This window comes from Canis lupus, chromosome 6 (assembly GCF_011100685.1).
Source record: "Canis lupus familiaris isolate Mischka breed German Shepherd chromosome 6, alternate assembly UU_Cfam_GSD_1.0, whole genome shotgun sequence".
NCBI lineage: Eukaryota > Metazoa > Chordata > Mammalia > Carnivora > Canidae > Canis > Canis lupus.
In genome coordinates, this window is record NC_049227.1 from 50532698 (window position 1) to 50560528 (window position 27831).

At 35.7% G+C, this 27831-nt stretch overlaps 1 protein-coding gene across 1 annotated transcript in view; it reads right to left on the reverse strand.

Moving 5' to 3' along the window:
- AGL (amylo-alpha-1, 6-glucosidase, 4-alpha-glucanotransferase) overlaps positions 1-27831 on the reverse strand; it is a 70282-nt gene that overhangs the window by 32721 nt on the left and 9730 nt on the right. Inside the window, 19 exon segments of the mRNA NM_001048096.1 lie at positions 47-177; positions 1851-1985; positions 2096-2208; positions 2298-2422; positions 3470-3620; positions 3717-3872; positions 3990-4091; positions 4859-5022; positions 5592-5715; positions 7269-7456; positions 9291-9430; positions 9837-9934; positions 10024-10126; positions 10488-10614; positions 14835-14946; positions 15100-15281; positions 23319-23522; positions 24422-24588; positions 25180-25390. Coding sequence (NP_001041561.1) covers positions 47-177; positions 1851-1985; positions 2096-2208; positions 2298-2422; positions 3470-3620; positions 3717-3872; positions 3990-4091; positions 4859-5022; positions 5592-5715; positions 7269-7456; positions 9291-9430; positions 9837-9934; positions 10024-10126; positions 10488-10614; positions 14835-14946; positions 15100-15281; positions 23319-23522; positions 24422-24588; positions 25180-25390 — 2733 coding nt within the window.

Sequence of the window (27831 nt, forward strand, 5' to 3'; positions counted from 1 at the left end):
AAAAACAAAAAAACCTCAAAGCTTAACTATCCTTGTATTTGTTTACCTTGGAGACCTGCATATTTAAGAGATGACCAGTTTGGTATGTCATAACAGCCTCCACCATCTTCTTGTTCTTCTGCTTCACATCGGTAAAGTACCTGATTCAGCTCAGCCAAAGTTAATTTTGAGGCAATACTAAGAAGTGGAAAATAAAGAGAAATGGTTAAATACAGTAAAAGTTCACCTGCTGTCAATAAAAATAAAGAAGAAAAATCTGAACCATAACCATAAAATATTTTAGCAATATATGTTTTTGGAACTCAGCATTATGATATACATTATAAACAACATACATTATAAATAATAATTAATGGATAAAACATGCTAAGGATTCAGTTAGAAGTGATGTTTAGTTCAAGCCAAGAAAATGATCAATTGCCAAATTTTATTACTTAGAAGTATGCTGTAAATATCTTTTGGTTGCTACAACCTTTTTCTCACAAATTTGCTTTTTAAATCTTTCTAGATGGGCTTGGGTTTTTTCCTCCTTTATATTCTCCTAAGTGGGACATCAGTGACTTTTTATGCCAATTATCTTAAAATCAAAATACTTGTCAAGGACCAGCAAAGAGATAATCAAAAGTCACAGTTAACCACCTCAGAAGTCATTTGGTATTTCTCTCCTTTCCCTTCTCTCGCCTCTTAAGGTTGCACTGCCCATTAGCTGGGTTATTCAAGAAACCAGATCTTCTTAGATAAGGATGCTTCTTGATAATAGTCAGAAGCAAGTGTCTATCATGGCTTTGGTTTCTCTTTGCCCAGGTAGCAGTGAGACTGTCTAACTGACCACACTTGAATACAACCCAAACTCTATTTTTTTGTAATTTTAGCTATTCAGGTCATTTCATTCTATAAAACTGAGAGAATTATAGTTGGCTGTGCTTTGTTCCTTGTTTCTGACAGACTCTGTCCTCACAGCCAGGACTGACTCTTCCTTCATTTGCAGTTTGTGAATCAAGTTTAATCAAATTAATCAGCAGCCTCAGTATCAACTCCATCCTAGGCAAATATTTTTTGACATGTAGCCAGTGAACTTGCATACAAATTACCTGGAGCTTATTAAAATGCAGATTTCTTGGCTTTGCTCAAGGATAATCTGAGTAGGTCTGAAGATCAATAACCATCATTTTTTTAATGCATTTTATTTTATGTGTTTTATAAGCATTCTACAGAAACATAAAATTGCTTCATCAGAGAGTTTTTAAAAATGCAACTACTTTCCTAATAGTTTGAATAAAGAGTTAATATCCTAAATGATGAAAGCTCTTATAAAAAGTTGAGCACAATAGAAAAATGGCTTAGTACATAAAATGATATTTCACTGAATAAATACACAGCCAATGAACAAAAAAAATTTAGCTTGGGGTACCTGACTGGCTCAGAGGGAAGAGTATGTGACTCTTGACCTCAGAGTCATGAGTTCAGACCCCACAATGGGTGTGGAGCTTACTTCAAAAAAAAAAAAAAATTTAAAAAACGGTGTGGTAGTGAATATGGTATATGCAACTTAACCTCAGTTCAAAAAACTGTGTGCATGTGTGTACAGATATATATGTGTATGTTTGCTTGAATCTATAGCTACATATAGAGACTGCATGACTGTGAGAGTGCGCACATGCAAGCACATACACCAATGATAAAGTAATAGGACAAAATGTTAACAAAAGATGATGCTGACATTACTCTTGGTCCTCAGACCACTGTCTGAGTAGGAAGGATATTGAGGACCCTTAAAACTGCTTAAACCAGGCTTGTGAAAACTTATCAATTATTAAATGGCAAATCTCCATAAACAAAGGCATACTTACAAAGCAAAAGGAATTTTTAATATAGGATCTGAGTTTTCAACAGCAAGGCTTCCAGATTTAAAGTGAGGACTAAACTGTGTCAGATGATTTCGAAGAATTCCAACAGCGACTTGTGCATGTGGATCAAGACTAACTCTGAAAATAGTAATTAAAAAGTGGTTATTTTTTAGGAATGATTTATTCAAAATTAACAGAATATGTATTCTATTTTACAAATAAAGTCAACGGTTTGAACTCCAACATACCTGAATATAATGACACTTCCTGGAGACAAGTTTTCAAATTCTATTTCTTGAATATATTCATTGGGTCCTTTTGTGGCAACTCCAGCTTGCTTAACAATTTTACTTTCACTAAGCTTGAAAAAAATTGTATAAAACAATTCAATCAATAATTCTAATGTCCTCAAGATGTTAAACACAGTAGTAAGATAAGAGTTCCAAATACCTGAATATGTTCTCTAATTTCTACTGTGATATTTGGCATTCCATTGATCGAATTCTTATCCTTCTGATAAGGTTTTGTATTTCTCTCAATAGTTCTAGCTTCAAGAACTACTTCTTCAATTTTGCCTATGAATATATAAAAATGTCAAAGAAATTTCATATTAAACCATCTTAAATTAGGAATTGCTACTTAAACTTAAATATTAAACTATTTTTCATTTGGTTTATATATGTGTATATGTATGTACATGCGCATACACAGATATACACTTAGATCCTCTACAAATATACATGTATATACATATATAAAAACACATGAATATACATATATATTTCCTAGGTATAAAAGAAATACATGTTTGTTATACAAATTAGGAAACAGAGAATGAATTAAGATGAAAATAAAAGGCACGTGGGTGGCTCAGTCGGGTGTGTCTGCCTTTAGCTCAGGTCATGATCCCAGAGTCCTGGGACAGAGTTCCAGAGTTCCCTACTCAGTGGGGAGTCTGCTTCTCCCTCTTCCCCTTCCCCCTGCTAGTGCTTTCTCTCTCTCCCTTATGTTCTCTATCTCAAATAAATAAATAAAATCTTTTTTTGAAAAAAATGAAAATGAAGCTATTTCACAACTCAAAAAAATGTTAATATTTGAGAATATTTCTGTCCAGGTATTTTTCCATGTAATAAAAATGTAAGTTGCCCCAAATTAATTTTCTTCCTTTTATTCCTTTCTTTTAAAAAAAAATACTTTATTTATTAATGAGAGACACAGAGAGAGAGGCAGAGACATAAGGCAGAGGGAGAGGGAGAAGCAGGCTCCCTGCAGGGAGCCTGATGTGGGACTCGATCTTGGGACTCCAGGATCACGCCCTGGGCTGAAGGCAGGCACTCAACTGCTGAGCCACCCAGGTGTCCCCTTTTCTTCCTTTCTTTAAAGTAAACTCTACATCCAACATGGAGCTTGAACTCATGACCCCAAGATCAAGAGTTGCACACTCTACCAACTGAGCCAGCCTGGTGCCCCAAGTTATGTAAAATTTCGAATTCTTTTTCTCAACTACAACCACACTTGCACTGTGTTATTATATACGATGTATAAGAACAATTTAATATAACATAGTATGATTTAATAAAACAATATAATATTATCACAATAACATTTTTAGGTTGCATTACCAGGGATGCACATTTGAGGCACTTCCTTGCTGTAAAATGAAGTCTTAGGATTCCTGAAAGCAGTTCTAGACACAGACACAACAGACTGATGGATACTGGGTGAATGTCTTGTTACTGCCACAATGTCTTCATCAACTTGATCCACATACACCTGAGAAACAGAAAAAGAAAACATACTAGCACTCAAACTGGGATGACTTACTCTGAAATTGAATGTTAAGAAACTTACAAAAATTTAGTTTCTTGCCTGAATGAAACCCTGGGCCCCAAGCTCCTGATGAAGTTTATTGATAGCACATCTGGCTGCAATAATTCCACTTTGGAAATTAACTTCACCTGTATTTGATGGAGATGCTCCAGGATTCCACTTAGTATAAAACCGTTCTTCAGAAACCACTGAAATCTGAACAAAGTTAAAACTCAGCCATGTATACATTTTAATTATAATGAGAACTTTTGGTAAAAATGCTCAAAGTTGTTGGCCATGTGGACTTAAAAAAAAAACAACACATAAACATACCTGATGAGGCACTAATTCATCATAGCCTTTAGTACTTCCACTAGCACAACATGCCATAGAAACAATCGTGGTACTTGGGAGAGCATCATATTCTGACCTATGCTGAAAAACAATAAAAAAAAAAACCCCAAGGTTTATTTTCTTTCAAATGCAAAGTGCCATCCTATAGCACAATGAAGTAAAAGAACAGTTATATAGTTATATACTAAGAGACATTAATTTGCTTTAAAACTAACAAAACATTCAAAAACTATGTACCCAATCACTTATAAATATAAGACATGATTTTGTTTTTTGTTTTTTTTAAAGGTTTTATTTATTTATTCATGAGAGACAGAGAGAGAGGTGCAGAGACACAGGCAGAGGGAGAAGCAGGCCCCATGTAGAGAGCCCGATGTGGGATTCGATCCCAGGTCTCCAGGATCAGGCCTTGGGCTGAAGGTGGCGCTAAACCGCTGAGCCACCGGGGCTGCCCTAAGACATGATTTTGAAGTATATGCATAATATTGCCATAAATATCAGAGAACTGAACATCAAAACATTTATTTATATTTTCCTTTTTCAAGTTATTTAAATTCCAGTTAGTTAACAGAATGTAATATTAGTTTCATGTGTTTCTACACTTGAGTGATTCCACACCTACTATATATACCCAGCGCTCACAAGTGCCCTCCTTAATACCCATCACCCATTTAACCCATCCCCTGACCACCTCCCCTCCAGCAACCCTGTTTGTTCTCTACAGCTGAGTCTGCTTTATGATTTGCCTCTCTCTTTCATGGGGGGCCATGTTCATCTGTTCCTCTTCTTAAATTCCACATATGAGTTTAGCAAAATAAGTATATAAAAGAAACAGATTTGATGCTTACCACAATAGGACACTCATTATCGTGGGTAATATCCATAAACAGAGCATGTGCAATAGCTGGCATTAGTGGCCTCAAACAGGGCTGAACAAAGGATCCAACAGGTTCTCCTCCATATCTGTAAACTAATCTGCCCTCTTCATGGCTATTATATGCACTCATTGCCTCTGCAAAGCATTATAGAATATTTTAATGGTCTTCATTATTATTGTTCAAGAAGAGGGTAGTCTCTTATCATGAGTAACTTTCCAAAAAAAGACTGCATAAATATTATCAAAAATAAATCTGCTTTAAACATTTAAACACGTCTATTAGTTTAACTGACAAAAAAGTCTTCTCTATAATTAGAGAAATGGCTCCTGGAGGTAAAAGGAAACATGCTTTTTAGTAGGATGTTGGTTATATAAAATCTACAGGAAAAAAATCTAAGATCATCTCATTTATCAAAGTAGGAGATTAAAACAGATTTGTGTATTTTCAAAAACAAGTGATTTTGTTCATGAGTCATCAATTCATCCTACTGGCCTTTCAATTTAAAATGAGATATTTTACCCCAAAGTGGAAATTTTTCTTGATAAAAAGAGACTGAGTTATAGGAAATTTTGTGCGAAGTATTTAAAGAACACTAACTATTTTGAAAATTATTAAACATTGTATATAATGCTACTAAATGCTTTTTAATTGGCTTAAACAAAAACTAAAGTTTTAGATGAGAAATACACTTCAACAAGCCTACCTCTTATTAGGGAACTAATGCCAAGTCTAGTAACAAAGATGTTGTCCAGGTCTTCGCTTCCTGTGAACAGTTCAGCTACTACATACAAATTGGGTTGCAATTTCCTAGCAGCATCCAACATGTACTGCAAAAAGCACAGTCACAAATGTAACACAAAGAGAAAAGAAAGTTCGGGGGAAGGAAAGGAGACAAGACTGGGCACAGATTTGAACATGTCATGGAACAAGACAAAATTGAAATCCCAGAAGAATTTCCAAAGAAATTTAATTGTGCGTATGTAAGAAATACACAGAAACAGAAATTATAAAGAAAATAAAATAGTTAAAAAGGATTAGAATTTGCAAAGATATAGAGACACAAAGGGGGAAAAAAGGAAGAAGAAAAATATCAGTGTCACATTAAAAAATGTAAACCATAAGACTGATTCTGCTAAGCTTTCACCCTGTTTTACGTGTTTTTTCAATATCTCTAAACTATTAACTTGCAGGCAGTTGACGAAGCCATTATTGCTAAATTCCCTACTGGTGAGTTATCTAGCTATTGCAAAGATTAAGTCTGACTATACTTTATAAAGCCAACTTTTCCTAAAAAATGGTAATAAACTCTTATTAACCAGAAATCAAATTGGTTCCAATTTTTTGACATGTTTGCATAAAATTTAATAAAAAATAATTTGAATTCTATCAGCTATCAAGTAGGGTGCTAGAAGATTTTGTAACTCAAAATTATGTAAATTGAGTTTTAATTTTTTGTTTTGCCAAAATGTTACAATAATCTTATAATTATATATATATTTTGCTGTTGCTAAAAGCATAATAAGGAAAAACCTTTGCTAGTTTTTGGAGCTAAAAAATGTTCTATTAACTTAACTAATGTTCACTGAATTCTTCCAAAGCAAATCAATTTTTCACCATATGATTTGAAACATACTCATTATAATGCTGCCTTAAAAAAAGAGAAATAAGTGTTTTCCAGATAAGCATACATTCCCAAAGAGCACTAAGTTATCACTAGGAAGCTACCAAAGATCTTATTAGCAGGATGAAAATTGTGTTTACAAAGCTGTGTTAGGTAGAAGATAATGCTATAAATATTGGCATTGTTTCAATTTCTGTAAAAAGCCCAAAGAGGGATAAACAACCTTTGTTTACACTTACATTTTATAAATAAGAAATAAAATGGGGCTAATCAATGGGGCTAAAATGAGGTTTAATATACTGTAATGTTAGTGCTTACATAATAACATGTAACAAGTGACTTCACAGTGTTTATTAATATATTAAAAGAAACCTAAGAATAACAATAAGATAGATATTTGCATATTATTAAAACATTAATATCAATCCTTTAAAATTAACAATAAAATATTAGTAATATTTTAACAATATACATGGCGATTTGGTTATGTATGTGTTATCAGAGACATATGATCTACTTCCCTAAACTGAAATAAAAATATTAACTTGTTAAACATTTTATAGCCCAGTATTCCCTAACACCTGCATCAAAAGATTTTATTATTAGTGTGAAATTATGCTGAAGTGCTAAGTACTACCACCAAATCAATGCTGGTATCCAACGAGCAAAAGGAAACGTGTACTTGTATATTTTATTTAAGGAAGCAAAGAATGAATACTACGTTTCTTTGCCTAATGTAGATGAATTGTATTTCTGTACCTCAGCTACATGAAGAGGCGTTGAGTGGCAGTTATCAAGACGTACTCCCTGGAAATAGGTTGCAGTTATTTCAGTGTATTTTTTCATGTGTGCCCAGAGATAAGGACAGTCCTCTGGTTTATTCCCATAGCGTAATTTAACACTGTCTCCCCAGCAAATAAGCTCTCTCCTTAGGTAAACTTCTGAACCTGTAAAAAAAAAAAAAAAAAAAAAAGGAGCTTGCTTTCAATGGTTCAAGAAATAACATGAAAACATTTACTTCAAGGAAATGTTTTAAAATCACATGGACTATTTTTTATGGTGAAAAAAATAATTAGATTCATAGCCGACTGGACTCAGTTTAGATGATCCCGATTTTGTTGGCAACATCCAAAGTATCATATCAGGAGTCAAACATATGCTTTCTCCTCTCCATCAGGCCTGATCAAGGTGTTGACCTTGACCACATCAATATTGTAAAGCTTCTTCACAACCTGTTTGAGCTGGTGCTTATTGGCCTTGACATTCACAATGAACATGAGTGTGTTGTTGTCTTCTACTTTCTTCATGGCTGATTTGGTAGTCAGGGGAAACCTTATGATGGCATAGTGATCAAGCTCGTTTCTCCTGGGGGTGCTCTTTTGAGGGTATTTGGGCTGCTTTGGAGACATATGGTCTTGGGTCCTCAGAATGTGGGTGACATGTGGATCTTGTGTGTGTGTGTGTGTGTATGTGACTGTGAACGCCTTTCAGCGCTGCTTTTTTAGCTTTCAAAGCCTTTGCTTTGAAAAAAAAAAAAAAAAAAAAGCCTTTGCTTTGGCTTCGGCTTTGGGAGGGGCAGGGACTTCCTTCTTCGCACCATCTTTGTGAAAGGGATCCACATCCACTATTTCTACCATAAATCATGTATTGTTTAAAATTTTGTCTAAAATGGCATGGGTTTCTAAATTTATAAAGTTTAAACAATACTAATTCATATATTTTTTGCTAAAATTGTACCTATAGTCTCTTCTAAAAATGTGTACTTAATGTAAAAAAAAAAATCAAGTTGCTTCTTGTAAAGGAAAACAGTAACAGTGATATAAGCCCTTTGAAGACAGAGTTTTACCAAAAACATTTAAAGCTGAATTTCCACCTTGTTACTCATTTTTGGCAACAGGTTACATTAAATCCACAGCATACAGTAGAATGCCTTTTCTCATTTAGAATAACTAGAAAGGAGAAGGCAGAGCTACACTTAAACCCAAAGTGACATTCCTTTTTAAAAAAGGGAGATTTTTGTAGTAAATTTATTAATTTTTTTTAAAAAGGTTTTATTTATTTATTCATGAGAGACACACACAGAGAGAGAGGCAGAGACACAGGCAGAGGGAGAAGCAGGCTCCCTGTGGGGAGCCCGATGCAGAACTCAATCGTGGGACCCCAGTATCACGCCCTGGGGTGAAGCCAGGTGCTAAACTGCTGAGCCACCCAGGGATCCCCCTTGAATTAAATTTAAAGTCATTCAAACAGACTTCTAAAATGTTGAAAAACATATTGATGGGTCCCCAGCAAAATTCTTCCTGGCAAAGAAATAGCTGTAGAAAAATAAAATGCTAGGAGTGAGAGGGGAACCGAAAATTAGTTTCCAGTGTAACTGCTATTCAGTACCTTAATAACCCCCTGGCTATGAATGAAAATATCTCTTATGGCAATATAGTTGTAATAGTAGTGGTTTCAAATATATTTTTAAAAAAACAATAGATTAAAATTTTAACCATATAAAATCTTATGCAAAACCATAATATAAAATAGATAAAAGCCATTCTGGTTGAGTATAGAAGGATAAGGAGAGGAAAGGGTGGGGGAGAAAAAGATGAATGCCATTCTTTTTGTCAATCCCTTTTCTTCTCTCTCAAACTGTATGTACCTCTGGCACTTCTGTGTTGAAATAGTTTAAGAACTATTAGCCTAGTGGGAAAAAAGTCAATGAAACAGTATATTTTGAGCTTGCTGTAAACTTTTCTTTCCCTATCCACAGAGAAGCTAACAAAAATGATGTACCTGGTTCAGCAAAGTTTCGAAGGGGATCATCTCCCATTACCCATCCATTATGGGCCATCAGAAAACAAGCTTTATTTGGGTTATGAATCATAGACTCTTCTGTGGAGACGGTCATTTCTTCAAATGGGAACGTAAAATATCTATGGAGATACAATTAAATATTAAATCTAGACAGACTCTTTGGAGAGAATTTAAATTAGTCTCTTAAAATTAAACTTCCTCCCTAACAAATAGAGTAAGATTAGTTTTACATTATTTATAGGAAATAAACTTAGTTAAAGGTCAAAAATTTTCAGGAGACTTTTTGAGGTAAATCTACTAAGATTTGAGAAATGGAAAGTTAGCATTATCTGGTTAACATTTTAAGTAATAACTTAAAAAAAATCTCATAAAATTACTAAGAAAATCATTGAAGTATTGATATTACTTTGCAAAAGCTTTTGGCTACCCTTTAGTTGCCTAATCTGTGCTGCACATTACCTACAAGATAAGGAGCTGAATTTTCCATTTTTAACTTCCAATGAAAAGAAAACAAAAATGGAATACCTGGTAACTAATGGATGTTTTCTAGTGACAGGTCCTAATTTAGGACCGTGGCCAGCCATTCGTTCATAAAACACATTTCCCAAAAGGCAATTAACTGCCTAGAACACATTAAATTATGTTACGTCAGTAAAAACAATAAACAGTATAAAGACTCAAAGAAAAACAGCAGTTCAAAAGTAGGTGAAACCTGTTCCTGATGATAATTCACGAGTTGATGCTTCTCTGAATTTAATTCCTCAATTCTCTTACGGAACCAATTACAGCATTCATCGATTGCAGCTGGGCCCTTGCTAAAGCAGAGAGAGCAATACCACTGAAAGTCTAATGGATTTAAAAGTACATTTAAAAATTTTCTAACATGGGTCATAGGAATTGTATTTATTTATCTATTTATTTATTTATTTGAAACTTTAAACATACTTATCAGGATCTTAATAATGGCTGAAGAAGTTTTCCAATTGTGAACAATTTTATATACACATATAGGAACATGGACCACCACACAGAAAAAAGAGGAAAACATCATGCATTTGAACCAGTGGAATTATGGTGAATTACTTTACTGAATTTTCTATTCAGGACTTTAATACTAGCCATAAAGGTCCGTAAGTAATATTATCCTTTACTTCATAGGAAAAATACAAAACATACTCATGTGGTATGAAAGTTGCTAGTGCAATGTTCATATCTACAGTGCAGCCAAGTCTTCTGTATTCAGGATCCTGAATAATCTTAAGGTGTTCCTTTGGATCAGGCTTGGTTGTTATTTTCCTATTTTCTGAAAGAAAGAAAAGATGGTATCTTAAATGCAAAATCCACAAGAAGATTTTATTTATTTTTTATTTATTTATTTTTTAAAGATTTTATTTATTTATTCATGAGAGACAGAGAGAGAGGAAGAGACACAGGCAGAGGGAGAAACAGGCTCCATGCAGGGAGCCCGATGCGGGACTCGATCCCGGGACTCCAGGGTCATGCCCTGGGCCGAAGGCAGGCACCAAACCGCTGAGCCACTAGGGATCCCCTACACAAGAAGATTTTAACTGTTACTGATATCCAAATTTTTAGCTTATAATTTTTTCACAGAAAACAAAACAAATGTTTATTTCATAAGCATCCTTCCCTACCACCCCCCCATCTTCCTGCACACCATCTAACACACACACATGTACACACATAAAGAAGGAGGGGAAAGAGAGAGAAGGGAGGGAGGGAGAAGAACATTACAGGATAAAAACACAGGGATTCCTATCAGTTGAACCCTTGCCCCACTTTTCTGCCTTAGTCAACATTCTCTTATTTTATACATAAGGATATTGGTGGTAGAAGTTTTCTTTCTAGGTGTTACCAAATATACTAATATCAGGAGTTTTATTTCTTCAAAGACTGCTTTCTATTCAAAAGTCTGATTAACAGCTTGACTTTTTTTGCATTCTCTGAAAGAAGTACACAGGCTTGATTTTATACTTTTTTCCTTTTTACCAATAAGCATATTCCTTAACAATAATAAAAAATGAAAAAGTAAATAAATGTTTTATGGAAAGGATTTTCATCCCTTTCCTGGAACTTGTTCCTTTTTTTTTTTTTTTAAAGATTTTATTTATTTATCTATGAGAGACTGGTCAGAGAGAGGCAGAGACAGGCAGAGGGAAAAGCAGGACCCCTGCAGGGAGCCTGATTCAGGATTTGATCCCAGGACTCTGGGATCACAACCTGAGCCAAAGGCACATGCTCAACCACTTAGCCACCCAGGTGCCCCTGGAACTTGTTCCTAAAAAAATTAGGTGTTGTTCAGGATTGCCTCTACTGGGCTTGATTTTACTTATTTTTTATTTATTATTCTTTTAATATTTCTTTTATTTTTTTATTTTTTAAAAGATTTTATTTATTCATGAGAGACACAGAGAGAGAGAGGCAGAGACACAGGCAGAGGGGTAAGCAGGCTCCATGCAGGGAGCCCAATTTGGGACTCGATCATGGGACCCCAGGATCACGCCCTGGGCTGAAGGCAGGTTCTAAACCGCTGAGCCACCCATGGATCCCCTAATATTTGTCTTTTAAATTTAAAATCAATTAATTAACATATTGAATATTATTAGTTTCAGAGGTAGAATTTAGTGATTCATCCATCAGTTGCATATAACAGCAGTGCTCATTACATCAAGTGCCTCCTTAAATGGGCTTGATTTTATATTAACTAATTAGTATCTGGCTTATTCTAAAGAGACCTTGAAGTGACTTATAAAAGCACAAACAAAATAAAATGTAAATAGATTCTTAAAATTTAGTTTCTGAGGTTCATTTGGAAGAGTAAATATATTAAACCTGCCAATGGGGCACCTGAATTGTTCATCGGATTAAGCACCTACCTTTAGCTTAGGTCATGTCATGATCCCAGTGTCCTGGGACTGAGCCCTGCATCAGGCTTCCTGCTCCACAGGAAGTCTGCTTCTCCCTCTCCCTAGGCCCCTCCCTCCACTTGTGCTCTCTCGCTCTCTCTCAAACAAATGAATAAAATCTTAAAAAGAAAAGAAAAGAAAACTGCCAGAGAGTGTTTGAAAAAAAGGCTAACACGATCAGTATAAATGATAAAATAGTCTTCAGTACTGATAGAATGAATAAAAGATCACTGGAATAGTACAGAAAAGAAATCAACATATATTTAGTATATGACTACACTATGAAGTATTTATGGTGTACAACAAATCAGTATAAAAGGATGGATTATCAACTCAATACCATTTTTTGAATAAAAATACACACAAAAAATTCCAGGTGTGTTGAATATTTATTTACTTTTAAATATTTACTTATTTTAAAATATTTATTTATTTATTTCAAAGAGAGAGAGTGTGTGTGCGTGCAGTGAGGAGGGGCAGGGGGAGAGGGTGAGAGGGAATCCCAAGCAGACTCCCTGCTGAGCCTGGAGCCCAATATGAGGCTTGATCCCATGACAGTGAGATCATCACCTGAGCTGAAATCGAGTCAGAAGCTTAACTGACAGCTACCCAGGTGTCCATTGGGCATTTAAATGTAAAAAATAAATACGATTAGAAGAAAACAGCATTTTTTTTTTTTTTTTAAAGAAAACAGAATGTGCGGAATGCCTGGGTGGCTCAGTGGTTAAGCGTCTGCCTTTGGCTCATGGTGTGATCCTGGAGTTCCCGGATCGAGTCCCACATCGGGCTCCCTGCATGGAGCCTGCTTCTCCCTCTGCCTATGTCCTATGTCTCTGCCTCTCTCTGTATCTCTCATGAATAAATAAATAAAATCTTAAAAAAAAAAAAAAAAAAAAAGAATGTTGATGGAAGGTTTTTTTTCCAAGCATGATGTGAAATTAGAAGCCATAAAAGATGGACAAATTTGACTGCACTGAAAAAAAAATACCATAATCAAGAGTTAAAAGATCAACAGCATACCAGGAGGACATATTTAAGTCAGTATAATAAGGAAACACAAATATTAATAAGTCAATGTGAAAAAGTCAAACAGGCCACTAGAAAAATAGGGAAAGGACATTAACAGACAATTAATGGAAGATCTATAAATAGTGAAATAACATGTGAAAAGGTGCTTCACTAATGAATAAAGAACTACAAATTAAAATAAGGAGGGAGGGATCCCTGAGTAGCTCAGTGGTTTAGCTCCTGCCTTCGCCCAGGGCGTGATCCTAGAGTCCAAGGATCAAGTCCCACGTTGGGCTCCCTGCATGGAGCCTGCTTCTTCTCCCTCTGCCTGTGTCTCTGCCTCTCTCTCTCTCAATCTGTATCTCTCATGAATAAATAAATAAAATCTTAAGGAGGGAAAAAACCCAGTTTTTAAAAAAATAAGGAATGTTTTTCCATGATTGACAAACATTATAAATATTAATTGTACCTAACGATATAGTTAATGATAATGTAAATTGGTATAACTTGTGTTGAAAAACTACACAATATCTATTGTAAATTTATCATTAAATTTTTATGCTCTTGACTCAGAAATTCTATGTCTAACAATTTATCCTGCAGATGTACTCATGTAAGTAAAGATAACACATACAAAGATATATTTTCTATAATACTGCTTATAAACATATAGGTTCTACTAAAGTAAGGGTCTGCTATGTTCACTACTGATTCCCCATGCCTGGAAGAGTACCCAGTAGGTGGTTCAAAAGATAAGTATTGAATGAATGAATGAATGAATGATGAAGGGACGGCTGGGTAGCTCAGAGGTTTAGCATCTGCCTTTGGCTCAGGGTGTGATCCTGGGGTCCTGGGATTGAGTTTTGCATCAGGCTCGCTGCATGTATCCTGCTTCTCCCTCTGCCTGTGTTTCTGCCTCTCTCTCTCTGCAGGATCAGGCCCTGGGCTGAAGGTGGCGCTAAACCATTGAGCCACCTGGGCTGCCCAAAAATAAAATCTTAAAAAAAAAAAGTTTAAGGGCACCTGGGTGGCTCAGTCAGTTGAGTGTCCAACTCTACAGATTTTGGCTCAGTCATGATCTCTCGGCCGTGGAATTGAGCCATGCATCTGGCTCTGCATTCAATAGGAAGTCTGCTTGAGATTCTTTCTCTCCCTCTTCCTTTCCCTCTTCCTCTTTCCCCCTATGCTTTCTCTCTCTCTAAAAATAAGTAAATAAATCTTAAAAAAAATAAACACAGTGTACTGCTACCCAGAGGTTAAAAGCTGCCTTTGGCAGCTGCAGTAACCTGCTCTACGACCTCCCGTTCACGCACTTAACATATATTGAACTCTACTATATTCCGGGCATTGTGCTAAGGAACCAATACTAAGAAACAGTCCCCAAGGGAAATAATTATGTTATATATTATTATGTCACGCCCTTTAGATATCTCTGCTCTCAGCTTCTAGAACCATAGTTATAGTAACACAAATATATAATAATAATAACAGATTTAATAATGTCTTAACCAGAGGAAAGAAGACTCATCTCCTTAAAAGAAACAGTAAATTTCCTAAAATTGCTAGGAACATTCTAATGTATATCCTTTACCTTGTGTAAGAAGTCTTCTAAATTGCTCAACTGCTTTGTAAACGTCTACTTGGAAAAATTCCCAGAGTTGAATCTTTGGAAAAATATCCTCCCAAATTATTTTTCGAATGCACTGAAAAATTTCAATAGGTAAAAAATATATTTAAAATCATTTCACTAAATATTGTCAAATTTAAAATACTCTAGTTTTCAACTATATATTTAATTTATACTTCAGAAATTTTGTTATTCTGTTTTAGTGTGATACTCCTCTATACATACTGACATTCATTTGATGATCATTTTCAATCAAAGCAGGTACTCCTTTTTCTTTGTATTTCCCTTCTGCAACGTCACATGATAAATGCCACAGTGCTCTGTCTAAGACCCAGGCAGGTTTTAAGTGTGGAGAATTTACAAGGTTATATGCACTTTCTGGATGTTCCTGGATCCATTTACTATTAGCAGCTTAAAGAAAAAGGAAACATAAAGGAATCTCTTGTAATTAAAATGAAGTTAGTATCCATGTTAAGTTTAAAGATGAAATAAAATATCAACAACCACCACTTATTTTCTTATATAATAGACATCAATATTTAAATATTATATAAACTATGTATTACCTATTGATGTTATACTTTATATTAAATATTTGCTAAAATATTTATCATGATTTATGATACTGTAAAGTGAAAAAATGTTTTCCGGTTGTGGTATCTTGTCATCCACTTCACTATATATTTTTCTTTTCTGTCATAGGAATTTTTAATGCTGTAAGATACAACACTGACTTATTAACACCCCTGTAATAACATGTTTACTATTGTGGGAATTAAGAATGGTCTTGTCCGTGGCCCACTTTGACAGTCCTTGAGTCAATTATATTTTGGAATATTCCTTCTAAGTCTGAAAAACACCTATCCCTCCAAGCCAGACAGGGCTTCCACCCAATCTTCAGAACTCAAAATGTCATTTACACCTTTTTTCCTACATAATCATTTCTTCCTGTGTTTTTTGTGGGGGAGAGGGGAGTGAGGTAAGGTTCTTTCCTCTCTATCTTTAAATATGATTGTATCTCCCCCTAAGGCTAAGAATACAAACAAATACACATCCTATACAAACAGAGTTATTTCTCTGACTTCTGTAATTTATCAGTATCAAAACCAAACATCTAGAAAATCCAACCTGTATCTGCTGCCTCCACTTTCTCCCTACAGTCTTGTTCCTTTTCCCACTGTATTCTGCTGCTGCAGCCAGCACTCCACTGAGGTTACTCTAAGCCTCCTAATCCTGAAATTTAGTGCTACTTTCTCAACTTTATCCATTTAACCTCTATAACATTTGCCATTACTGATTCATCCTTCATTGATTTATAAAATACCTCTTCCTTGATATAGAAAAGGTATCATCTTGGTGGTTTTTAGTTTTTCCTTCTCTCTTTTGATCCTTCTCCTCATTTCTGCTAAACCTTTGAGGGAGGTGTGCTACATCTTATTCCTTCTCTTTCTTTATTTTACCTGCCCTTCCTCATCTCACCCACTCTTCTTGGGACCTACATCTCAAACCAATCTCAAACCAATCCCAGCTCCAGCCAAGGCCCAGGCACATTTACCCAAGCACTTGATGAGTAGTACTGCCTGAGGACAGCATGTTAACTCAAAATCCATTTGTATATATGTCTATATATATCTACACTTAGGATGTGATCTATCCCAGGCACTGTTCTGGGAAATGGATATTCTGCAGCAAAAGTGAGCAAAGCTCCTGTCCTTGTGGAGCTTTTGCATTCTAGAGAGGGGGATTTGTTTATTTGTTTTATTGTGCTTAGACAATTCTGATAGAAGAAAGTTCAGTTCTCTCACAGGTAACTTCTTTGTATAGCTAATCTTGAATGGTTAGTAAGATACACATTGTTTTAGTAATACTGATAAAAGTGAGGCTGAGAAATTGCTAAAAGATACATACTCAAAGAACAAGGGTGTACCTTACAATCCTACTATCCATTTGTATCAGTAAATGCAGAATCAGAATCAGAGTTCTGCAAGGTATTCCACATATTTACAACATTAAAGAATATCTGCTTTAATTTTTAAATAAATAAAAGCTATATATATTTTTGTTTCATCTTTAAAATAGAGTAATTCCCCTGAATTCCTATTGAGGAGCATCAGTGGTTAATGTACATGAAATAAAAATAACTACTGAACACCTACCATATGCCAATACATACACTAATTTATTAATCCTCATATACTACTGTATGATGTAGGACACACTTATGTTCCTTAAACAGATGAGGAACTGAGGCACAGAGAAGTAAGTTACTCAGCCAAAGTCATACAACCAGAAATGAATTTGGGCAAGTTTCTTCAGATCTTGCAATCTTAACCAGATGAATGTGTTCATGTCTCACTCACTCAGCTGAGTATCATTACAATCCTTACAGAATTTAAAAATCATTATTATTTCTAGTTTCAGTCGTTTATTTAATAAATAATGGAGTACATAATTTATTATTTACTTATATCCATAATAAACACTTGGATGAAGAAGACAGGATACATAAGAAGCAAAGACGTTGTAATAACAGTTAAGTCAATAATTCTCCAATCCAAATCAAGCTGGTTTTCCTTAGTTTTATCATCAGAGTTAATAGAATTCAAGATGTAAGAGAAAAATGTAATGATAATTATATCCAGTTTGGATTTTCATTTATTAAGAATACTATGGCCACCCTAATTTTTTAAATGGTAAAATCCTGAAACTTTGTTACTTATTTTTTTGAAACAAAATCAAGTGTAAAATGAAAAAATTCTAAGCATTAGCTAACAACGTATTTTTTCTAATTCTACATGGAAGAGAAGCCAAATCAACCACATCTTAATAAGTATCAAAATAAGTGAAACATGGAGTTCTAAAGCGGTACAGTAAGGAACTTAGCAGACATTTGCCCCAGCAAAACCATAATTTAAATAGCAAAAATTATATAAAATATAATCATTTAAAGTCTCTGAACATTGTCCTAAGGGCATTCAGCTTATGGAGAAACATTTATTCGAGAAAATCTACTAACTTTTGGCAAGAATAGCAAGAGTCTGTGGCATTTGAACTATGATCTGCTCCCTTAACCCTCCCATCCAGCTATGTGCTAATGGAACCTCTATGCCAGGTGTTCTACTCCGGGTAAGCATGGCCAACATGGAGGTGTCCTCTTACCATCATTTCCAGTCTGGGGTTACAGTTTCATGGTGGGAGAGGCAGGCTGCCTGTGTTTCCCACTCCCTTTAGCTCCATTTTGTAGAAGCTCTTTTCTCTTTTCCAAATAGGCAGGCAAAGAAAATCTCAGTTCCTTTCCTCCACCTAGCACCCCTCTTGTAGGGTGGACATCCTACCTAGCAAGAATACTGGGACTCTAACTGCCCCTAAGAGCTGGAGCTTACTTGCAGGGTGAAGGTTCCATGTGGGGAGGGCAACCAAGAAGACCACGGATTGCTACCTCCTGTCTTGCATGCCCCCAGAATGAGACTGTGCTTGGGAAAAAGTGGTCTCATCCCCAGCTCTGAAGCATGGCACAGGTGTTCTGCTCAAGGATAAAGACAGGCCAGGAGGATGAAGAGTTCTGCCTGAAAGGACTGAATTTGTTTGGAACAGTGGGTGAAGAACTCCATGTGTACGGTTGTTGTTTAAAATAATGAAAACTGTGGTGGGGAGCAGTTAAGAGAATGCTGGTGGCTTCATGATATAAGAAAAACACTGGAGCGAACAACCAGAAATTTAATAGAACTAGGGGGAAGAGAAAGCAGACAGCCCTTCTGGGATCACAGGCAACTGTGGGGGCTGGAAAGGCTGGGTGCATGCACTAGGCTGCACCCACTCAGAAGCAATTCTAACAAGACATGGGAAAGACTTGAAAACATTCCCCAAATCCCATATAGACCCATCAACACAGGACAACTTCCTGGCAAAGGGATTTAAAATATAACCTCTAACCAACCACGGAGTAAACACTAACCTACTCTGACCCAGGGTAACTCCTAGGAAGCCAGGCTTAAAAATAAAATCCCATTCACATCTGGCAGTCTAGAAGACCATATGTATGTCCAGAGCTGTGTGGTCTCCAGAGCAACCTGAGAAGGAACCTCCCAGCTCCTGGTCCTTGTATAAATCTTTATCCATCCTTTTACTGTCAACCTATTTGTATTTTTGAATCTGAACTGTGTTGCCTGTAGATAGTATAGCTGGATCTTGTTTTTTTTCAATGACCTCTGACAGCCTCTGCCTTTCAAGATATAGGTACACCTCAGAGACACTGTGTATTTAGATCCAGACTGCTGGAATAAAATAAATATTGCAATAAAGCGAGTCAAATTTTTTTGACTTCCTAGCATATATAAAAGTTATATTGATATTGCATTGTAGTCTGCTAAGTGTACAATAGCATTATATCTTTAAAAAAAAAGTACATACCTTAAATAAAAAGGCTATCATGCTAAAAAATGCTATTATCTGAGCTATTGGCAAGTCATAATCACGAATCACTGATGACCAAAACAAATTTAATGAAAAAGTTTGAAATATTGCAAAAATTACCAAAATGTGACACAGAGACATGGGGTAAGCAAATGCTGTTAGAAAAATGCCATCAGGGGATCCCTGCATCGCTCAGCAGTCTAGTGCCTGCCTTCAGCCCAGGGCACGGTCCTGGAGTCCTAGGATCGAGTCCCACATCAGGCTCCCTGCATGGAGCCTGCTTCTCTCTCTCTCTGCCTATGTCTCTGCCAATCTCTCTCTGTGTCTCTCGTGAATAAATAAATAAAATCTTTTAAAAAAATGCCATCAATAGTCTTGTTTGATGCAGGGTTGCCACAAATCTTCTATTTGTTAAAAAAAAAAGTTAGCAGTAACTGAGAAGTGTAATAAAATGAAGCACAATAAAACAATGTTTGCATTACTTTCAAAATTCCCTAGACCTTTGGCTTACAAAATTTTTACTATGCTGAGTGTGGCTATCTTTGTTCTGTTTACTTAAAAGTTCACTGAGCTTTAGGACGTGTAGATTAATTTTCTTTTTTTAATCTAATTTTAAAGACTGGGAAGTTTTTAGCCATTAGTTCTTCAAGTGTGTTTTCTGTTCTTTTCTTCCCTCTCCTTCAGGGATTTCCATGTGCATGTTGGTGCGCTTCAAGATCTCCCACCTTTCACTGGAACTCTGTTCATTTTTATCTTCTTTCTTTTGTTCTTCAAAACATATAATCTCTGTTCACTGATTCTTCTGGAATCAGTGATTCTTCTTATAACTCAAATATACTGCTGAATATCTCTAGTGAATTCTAAATTTTGCTTACTTACTTTACAGCTACAGAATTCCTAGCTGGTTACTTTTAAAATTTTCCATTTAATGATACTCTCTATTTGACGAAATATCATCATCATATCCTCCCCTTTACTGCTCTAAGCTGGTTTCCTTTAATTCCTTAAATATATTTAGAATAGTAGCTTTAAAGTCTATGTTGGCTAAGCATGACATCTAGGACTTTTTAAATTTCTATTTAAAGATTTTATTTATTTATTCAGAGAGAGAGAGAGAGAGAGAGAGAGAGAGAGGCAGAGGCACAAGCAGAGGGAGAAGCAGGCTCCATGCAGAGAGCCTGACGTGGGACTCGATCCCGGGACTCCAGGATCATGCCCTGGGCTGCAGGCGGCGCTAAACCGCTGCGCCACCGGGGCTGCCCCATCTAGGACTTTTTAAAGGCAACTTCCGTTGCCTGCTTTTTTTCTTGTGTATAGGTCACACTTGCTGTTTCTTTGTATGTCTCAATTTTTTGGTTGCAAATTGGGCAATTTAGATAACGTACTGTAGCAACTCTGGATATTGAGCCCATTCCTCCCAAGTCTTGTTGGCTACTTGTTTTTAACTTGGCTAGACTATTTTAGTGAAGTCTATATCCCCTACAGTGTGCAGCCACTGCTGCTGCCACTCAGAGGGTGCATCTGTGGCCCCTGGGCAGTAGTCTGGGGTGACAGTGGTTTTTAGCAAGCCTCTCTTGTCTCTTTCCCTGAACTCTGTTAAGCTGCTGCCTCTGCTGGAATCACACCTAGCCGTTAGTCTTTTGTGCTATTATTTTTGATAATAGGCTGGATCATTAATTGCTTCACAGTTTGATCCAATTAAATTTGGACCCCTTGGCAGGGGTAGTCACTGAGGCCAGTCTCTGAGACTCGTCTGATCCCAGGAGGGTTATTCTTAGCTGTGTCTTTCCCCGGGTTTTTTTGGTTAAACTACTGGCTGGTCTATGATTTAGTATACTGGCTTCATGGTGATATCAGCCTCCTCTTGTTTACGACCAAAGTCTCCACTGTTTCCAACAGTGTCCCCTGCTATGTGCCAAATAAAGTCAATTTCATTCTTACTCTGTTTTTACTGCACATCTCCTCCCCTGGGCAGAACACCTGTGTCACTGCTCCACAGCTGGTGGCAGGGACTATAGCTCCGAGTTTTTGGCTTTCTTCTCCAGATGTAGAACCTCCACCCAACAAGCAAGCTGGTGCAAGGCAACTGGGACAGAGTATCCTTTCCCTGCCATGCATGGGGTAAAGTTTTCCCTCTATGATTGGGGTTGAAAGAAGGGAGCCCCAGACCTCTCAGCTGCTCTTGCCCAGAATAGAGTTTCTGCAACAGAATGCTGGAGTTGGGAGGGATGTGAGAAATGTTGGAAGCCTGCCCATTTCAACTGTAGCCCTAGACTGGGAGCTGAGGAGAAAAGCGGCCTTGTGTTCCCAGCTGCACCTGCCAGGAATAGAACTATCATCATTCTGAGCTGGGGCAGGGAGAGGCAGATCCTGGTTCAAATGTCACAGACTATACTGCTCTTACTGAGAGTTAATAGATTTTCTTGATATGCTTTTCCCTATGCCAACTTCCCTTAGAATAATTTCCAAAGACTTTAAACTGTATTTTAAAAAATAATTTTTAACAGTTGTTTTGCTGAGTAGAGGGTCTGTGAAGCCCTCACACTGCCATCTGGAAGTTGACTTCCCCTGTATAGTAACTTTTTAATGAAAACTTATTTCACAAAAAGGACATTATGATTGGTAATACTTTCCAATTTAAGGCTGGAAACTTTTTTATATTACATAGATTCTCTCAAATGCCTCAGAAATATAGTCTCTGATAGAGACTGCTACTATATCTCAGTTTTTTTCTTCCTTTGTTCCTTTAGTAACAGAACTCCTAAGGTTCAGCTGTACATTTGGCTGGCAAACAGGCTACATTGCAGGATCCTTTACAGGTGTAACAAGAGACAAAATTCTATTTGATGAAATGTGAGTAGAAGTTATATATATATATAACCAGACCATGCCCTTAAAAGGCATGTCTTCCCTTTCTCATTTCCATTGGTAGCAGCTGATACTGGGAACTGGACAGGCCAAATTTGATTAAGAGTTAGAAGCACAGTGTTGGAGATAGAGCAGCATGAGAGAAAGAACCTCATTCCCTATTATCACTGAGCTACTACAACAGTCTTGGGATGCCTATCTCATCTTTTATAAGAAATAAATACAAAATGTTGGCAAATTGAACACCAATAAAAAATAAATTTATTATTAAAAAAAGAAATACAAAAAAAAAAAAAAGAAATGAATACAGTTTCAGTCTTACATCACTATATTTTTGTCTCTTTGCTATAGTTTCCCATACCATATCCTAACTCACATAATGTCATTATGTAGTTTGGTAAGTTTGATGGAAATATTATTATAGATGTTAAAGTAATTATCAATAATGTCAAATTATCAAGTAAAGAATACTGGGTTCTTAGATATTAGGAAGTTTTCACTGTGGCATACAGAGAAGAGAATATTTGCAAGGCACACTGGTTTAAACTGAAAGCTGATCATGGCCAGAAGCTTCTCCAGACCCAGCTGTTCTGACAGGTGAGAGGAGCAGTCATCTCCCTGAGGATCACCAGTTGGAAAGATCTAATACATTTTATAGAATTGTATATTGGTAAAGAATCTTGAGATCCAACTGGGTTAATTTTAATAAACCCTTTTAACATGTAAAGGGTATAATTTTTAGATTTAATTTGTAAGATTTACCAATAATTTTGTTTAAATGATAGTAATTCACTCTTTTTCAAATATATATATACACACACACACACACAAACACTAGAGTACTAGAGCTGCTGCTATGTGGGATTCACATGTTGGTCTGCAAAGTATTAATACTGCAAGTTGAAATATGTGATCATATGTTCCATCTATAATTACTCTCCTGTTTTTATGATCATCACATGCAAAATACTTACATGTTGATTATACCTTCAACTAACACTGTTTTCTTTGAAAGAAAAAAGTGGAGTTGTATAAAGTGATTTTTAAATTGAAGAACATCTATGTGTCATTTGTATTTTCAAAATTTATGCTATATAAAACAGCGAGAAATAATCAGAATATAATATTTTCATCAAAACTAATGGAAGTTGTTAATGAAGCTCATACCAGTATGGTTGTAGACAACATCAGTAATACAAAGAACATTCCATTCCTTTTTCATTTTTTCCACTAGTTGCCCAACATCACTCCAGGTATATTTTTTATTAGGTCTTGAAAAGTCAGGATTTAATTCTAACTGGTTGGCAAGAGAATAGCATGATCTAGATAGCCCAAGAGTCTGTAATGGGGTAAAATGAATCATGTTGTAACCTGTAACACAAGAAAATAAACAAAGAAAAAAAAATAAAAACAAAGAAAATAAGCAAAGACTGTAAGAAAAAAACAAACTAAAACTAAGCAAAATACAAGTTTAAACTTCCCTAAATGATTCTAAATAGCAAAGCAACCATGCAACTAGAAAAGGGGTCAAAGACTAGGGTTCAAATCCTAGCTATATCCCAAGTGACTTCAACCAAGTCTACTTAAATCTTTTAGCGTATCAGTGTCTTCATATATAAGACAGAGATAATGAGATACTACATTTGAGAAAATCATTGTACACAGTGCCTAGTTATCATAGGGGTTCAATTTATATTTATTGGATATATACATATATGCATATATGTATATACTTTATACAAGAATATCAGCATGTTTTGCTCCTATTTTTAATGTTCCACTAGTTTCAATTATGTCAGTAAACTTCTTGGCTTTCTTTATATTATATTCAACTTAAAAGTAGAAAATTAATATTACCCTTTGCATAAGAGTAAAATACAACTTAAATTGCATTTTACTCTTGATATGTATGGCAGCACACACCTTCCATATGGAAGACAGTTACTTAATGTTGAATTAAAGTTATATACAATAATAATACATTTTCTAAAACATTTTAATAGTTTACTACTAATTTTTATGTCAAAGTAAAGTCTTAGGACAATGAAGATCTCATTTTATTATGAGATTTCCTTAATTTACTGAGTTGAACCATATAATTTGCTATTTTTGTAGGTTAAAAATGGTTGTCTTAACAACTTTGTATGATTCTATTTATATTACTATATACTAAGAAACAAAATTAAAAGGAGAATCAAAGCTTTGAAATCTATATCACAGAGGATAATCATTTTTATTTTTAAAAAGAAAAGAAAGATATCTGACATTACCTGATTCTTTTGCAACTCTAAGTCTGCTTTCCCATTCATCAAAGGGTCCCAAACACTTAGCTAAAAATGTCTGGAGAGTAACACAGTCCAAGGGTAATACGTGATTATCAGCACCAACATATAAAATAGGATCCACAACTATGTAACCCCCACCACTTTTCTCATTTCTAAGGAGAAAACAAAACAAAAACTTCTCAATGATAGGAAAAAAAAATTCTCATGTAATAGTCTGACTCTCTAATGGGAGGTTGAATTGTCCCATTTAAAAATATATTTCTAATAAAAATAAAATAAAATAAAATAAAATAAAATAAAAATAAAAATATATTTCTAAGCACATAAAATCATTTACAAAGTTGCAATGAAACTCAATAGAAACCCCACATTTTATCCTTTTCTAATCTCTATATAATGACATAATACATACCATATCTAATAACGTTGCTGTCAGGAAAAATAAGTGTACTAAAATCTGTCAGTAATAACAAGGGCACTCAAGCAAATAGTATCTTATAATGAAGTTATATGAAAAGACTAGAGTTTTCAAGTGATTACTTAAAAAAAAAATACTTTGAATCTGCAATGAGTCTTACAATTACTTCCTAGGAACCAAAGAACCATATTCTATTTGTATCTCAAAAAATCCTGTGAAAATCACACTGCCATGATTTATATAGTAACTTTTTACAAGCTAGGTAATTTAACTAGATGGAATAAATTAACTCCCCCCCCCCCCATATAAAGAACACCTGACTTACCCTTGAAGGAAGTAATACTGAAATGATCCAGCTTGCTGAAGATTAAGTTTACAGTATTTATCAGAATCATCTTCTCTTTCTGTTGGGTTTTCCCATTCCAGGGAACGGAATTTTTCTCGATTAAATGTTTCTCCGGGAAATGGGTAATTTGTGTACACAGTAACTGCTTTTCCCTGTAAAGTGGGGCCTAATCGGAACTGTAGCTCGAACCCTAAACAAAAAGCATATTTCAATAAACTCACTGTAGGAACTTAAATTACCACATTAAGAAATAAAGTATTACATAAACTATGGTTTCTCAACTATGTTTAAAATAACTCCTAATACATAATGCTGGTTTTGGAACTACTTTGCATTCTAATTTAGCTGAATTTTATATTTCAACAAACACTACACCACAGAACTGCCTGCTTTGTATTGTCCCTCTCTTCTCCTCCTGGAACCTGTTTCCTATTTGCATGGCTACTCTGGGATATGCAAGTTTTCTTTTTTCTTTAGTAACATATCTTTCAACTTTATTGAAAGTGCTTTTAGAAAACTAGGATAGCATTAACGTAAAAAAACAAAATGAAATTTTACTGAACTTGAAATCTTTTAAAGTTCAATTTCAGTATAATTAACATACAGTGTTATATTATTTCCAGGTATACAATATAGTGTTCAGTAATTCTACACATTACTCAGTGCTCATCATGATAAATGTACTCTTTTTTTTCTTAAGATTTTATTTATTCGAGAGACAGAGAGAGAGAGGCAGAGACATAGGCAGAGGGAGAAGCAGGCTCCTCACAGGGAGTCCGAAGCGGGACTCGATCCCTGGACCCGGGATCATGACTTGAGCCAAAGGGAGACGCTCAACCACTGAGCCACCAGGTGTCTCGATAAATGTACTCTTAATCCCCTTTATCTATTTCATCCATCTCCCTACCCATCTCCACTCTGGTAATCATCAGTTTGCTCTCTATATTTAAACTCTGGGGTTTTTTGTTTCCTTTTTTCTTTGTTTTGTTTCTTAAATTTCATATATGAGCAAATCACATGATATTTGCCTTTCTCCGGCTAATTTCATTTAGGATTATATTCTCTAGATCCATCCATGTTGTTGGAAATGAACAATTTTGAGCAGAGAAGTCATAAGACCTAACTTGTGTATTAAATCATTTTGTGTACTATGTCACTCTGAATATGTCTGCTTCTGGTCATAATGGAGTTCTGTCTGCTTCTGGTCTAATTAGTATTAGATTTGCTCTCTGATGAGAAACTATTAGAAATATAGGAGATAACCATTTTCAGAAATAAGTAGTGAAGCACTGTGATGCCTAATAGAAGGGTGATTCCTATGAACCCTCTAGCTTTCAGACTGGGGGAACTTTTTGGGCTGTGACACAGGGAGCAGAAACAGTAGTCTGAGTTAAGGAGACAGAGATTAGAGTTTGGGGAGGGTGAAGAAACTGCAATTTTCAGGGCAGAGTATGGCACAGAAGAAAGCTCTGTAAATAAAGAGCTCTAGAAAATTACCTAGGGTCATCTTCAATCTGCCTGAATACCAGGCTGACATGGGTAGTATTCGACTCCAGGAGATTGGACAAAGGATAACTAGTAGGAGCTATCAATTGACCAATTCCCAAAGCTCACGCAGGCCTGGGAGACATTAGAATCTTCAAGCAGTCAGAGTGCAGAGATGTTGTTGAACATCCGTTGTATTCAAAAGAGTCGTGTCGTATGTAGTAGGGCTAATACAGCCTTAGAGTAAAAACTACAATAACCTATCCTGTCAAAGCCTAAGATAGCCTCAATTGGATTAAGCTGACCCATAGATAATGTAAATGGCTGCTAAAGTAAAGATACTACTCCTTTAAAGAAAGATAAACAAAATCAGAGATACAACAACACAACATTCACAATGTCCAGCATCCAATAAAAAACTGCTAAATAGAAAGAGGAGGTGAGCACATCAGTGACACAGTTACCTGAGGTAGGGCATTCCACACAGAAAAAACGAAGACGTAAAGGACCCGAGACTCCTGCTTCTGGCAAAGATGGAATGAATAACACGGATTGGATTTACAATCTTCCTTGAGACTTAGAAGAAAGAAACCAGGAAAAACCAGACAAAATATATGAAATGATAGTTTTCAAGCCTAGACATCAGGCAATAAAGGTCCGTGACCTCTAAGAGACAGAAAATAAACAATGTGAATCCTACAACTGTCCCTTCTTACTACTGTGAAAGAATTTCCAGGTTGAGGCACAAGGAAGAGAACTAGGCAGAGCTCAACTAACTTTCTGAGCAAAGAAGATGGAGTGAAGAATCTGTTCAGAACAAAGCAGCTAGTTTGCAGATGAGACCAGTTGGCAGCTAGTTTGCAGATGAGACTAGTTGGTAAGGAGGAGAAAGCTGCACAGAGGCAGAACTCCAGAGATTTGCAGAAGTTCCGCCTTGAGTATTCAGCTGAGTACTGCTCAGTGCATGTCTGAAACCAAGAATAGTGTTTGTTCTCACCAGCCAGATTGGAAAAATTCATAATTCATGAGGAACTGGGGAGAAAGTTCAGAGGATCTTGTTTCTGTAGTTGAGAATAATGAGCCCTGGACTGGGCATCATAAAAGTAAAACTCCAAAAGTGTTAAAATATTTCCAAGTAACTTAACT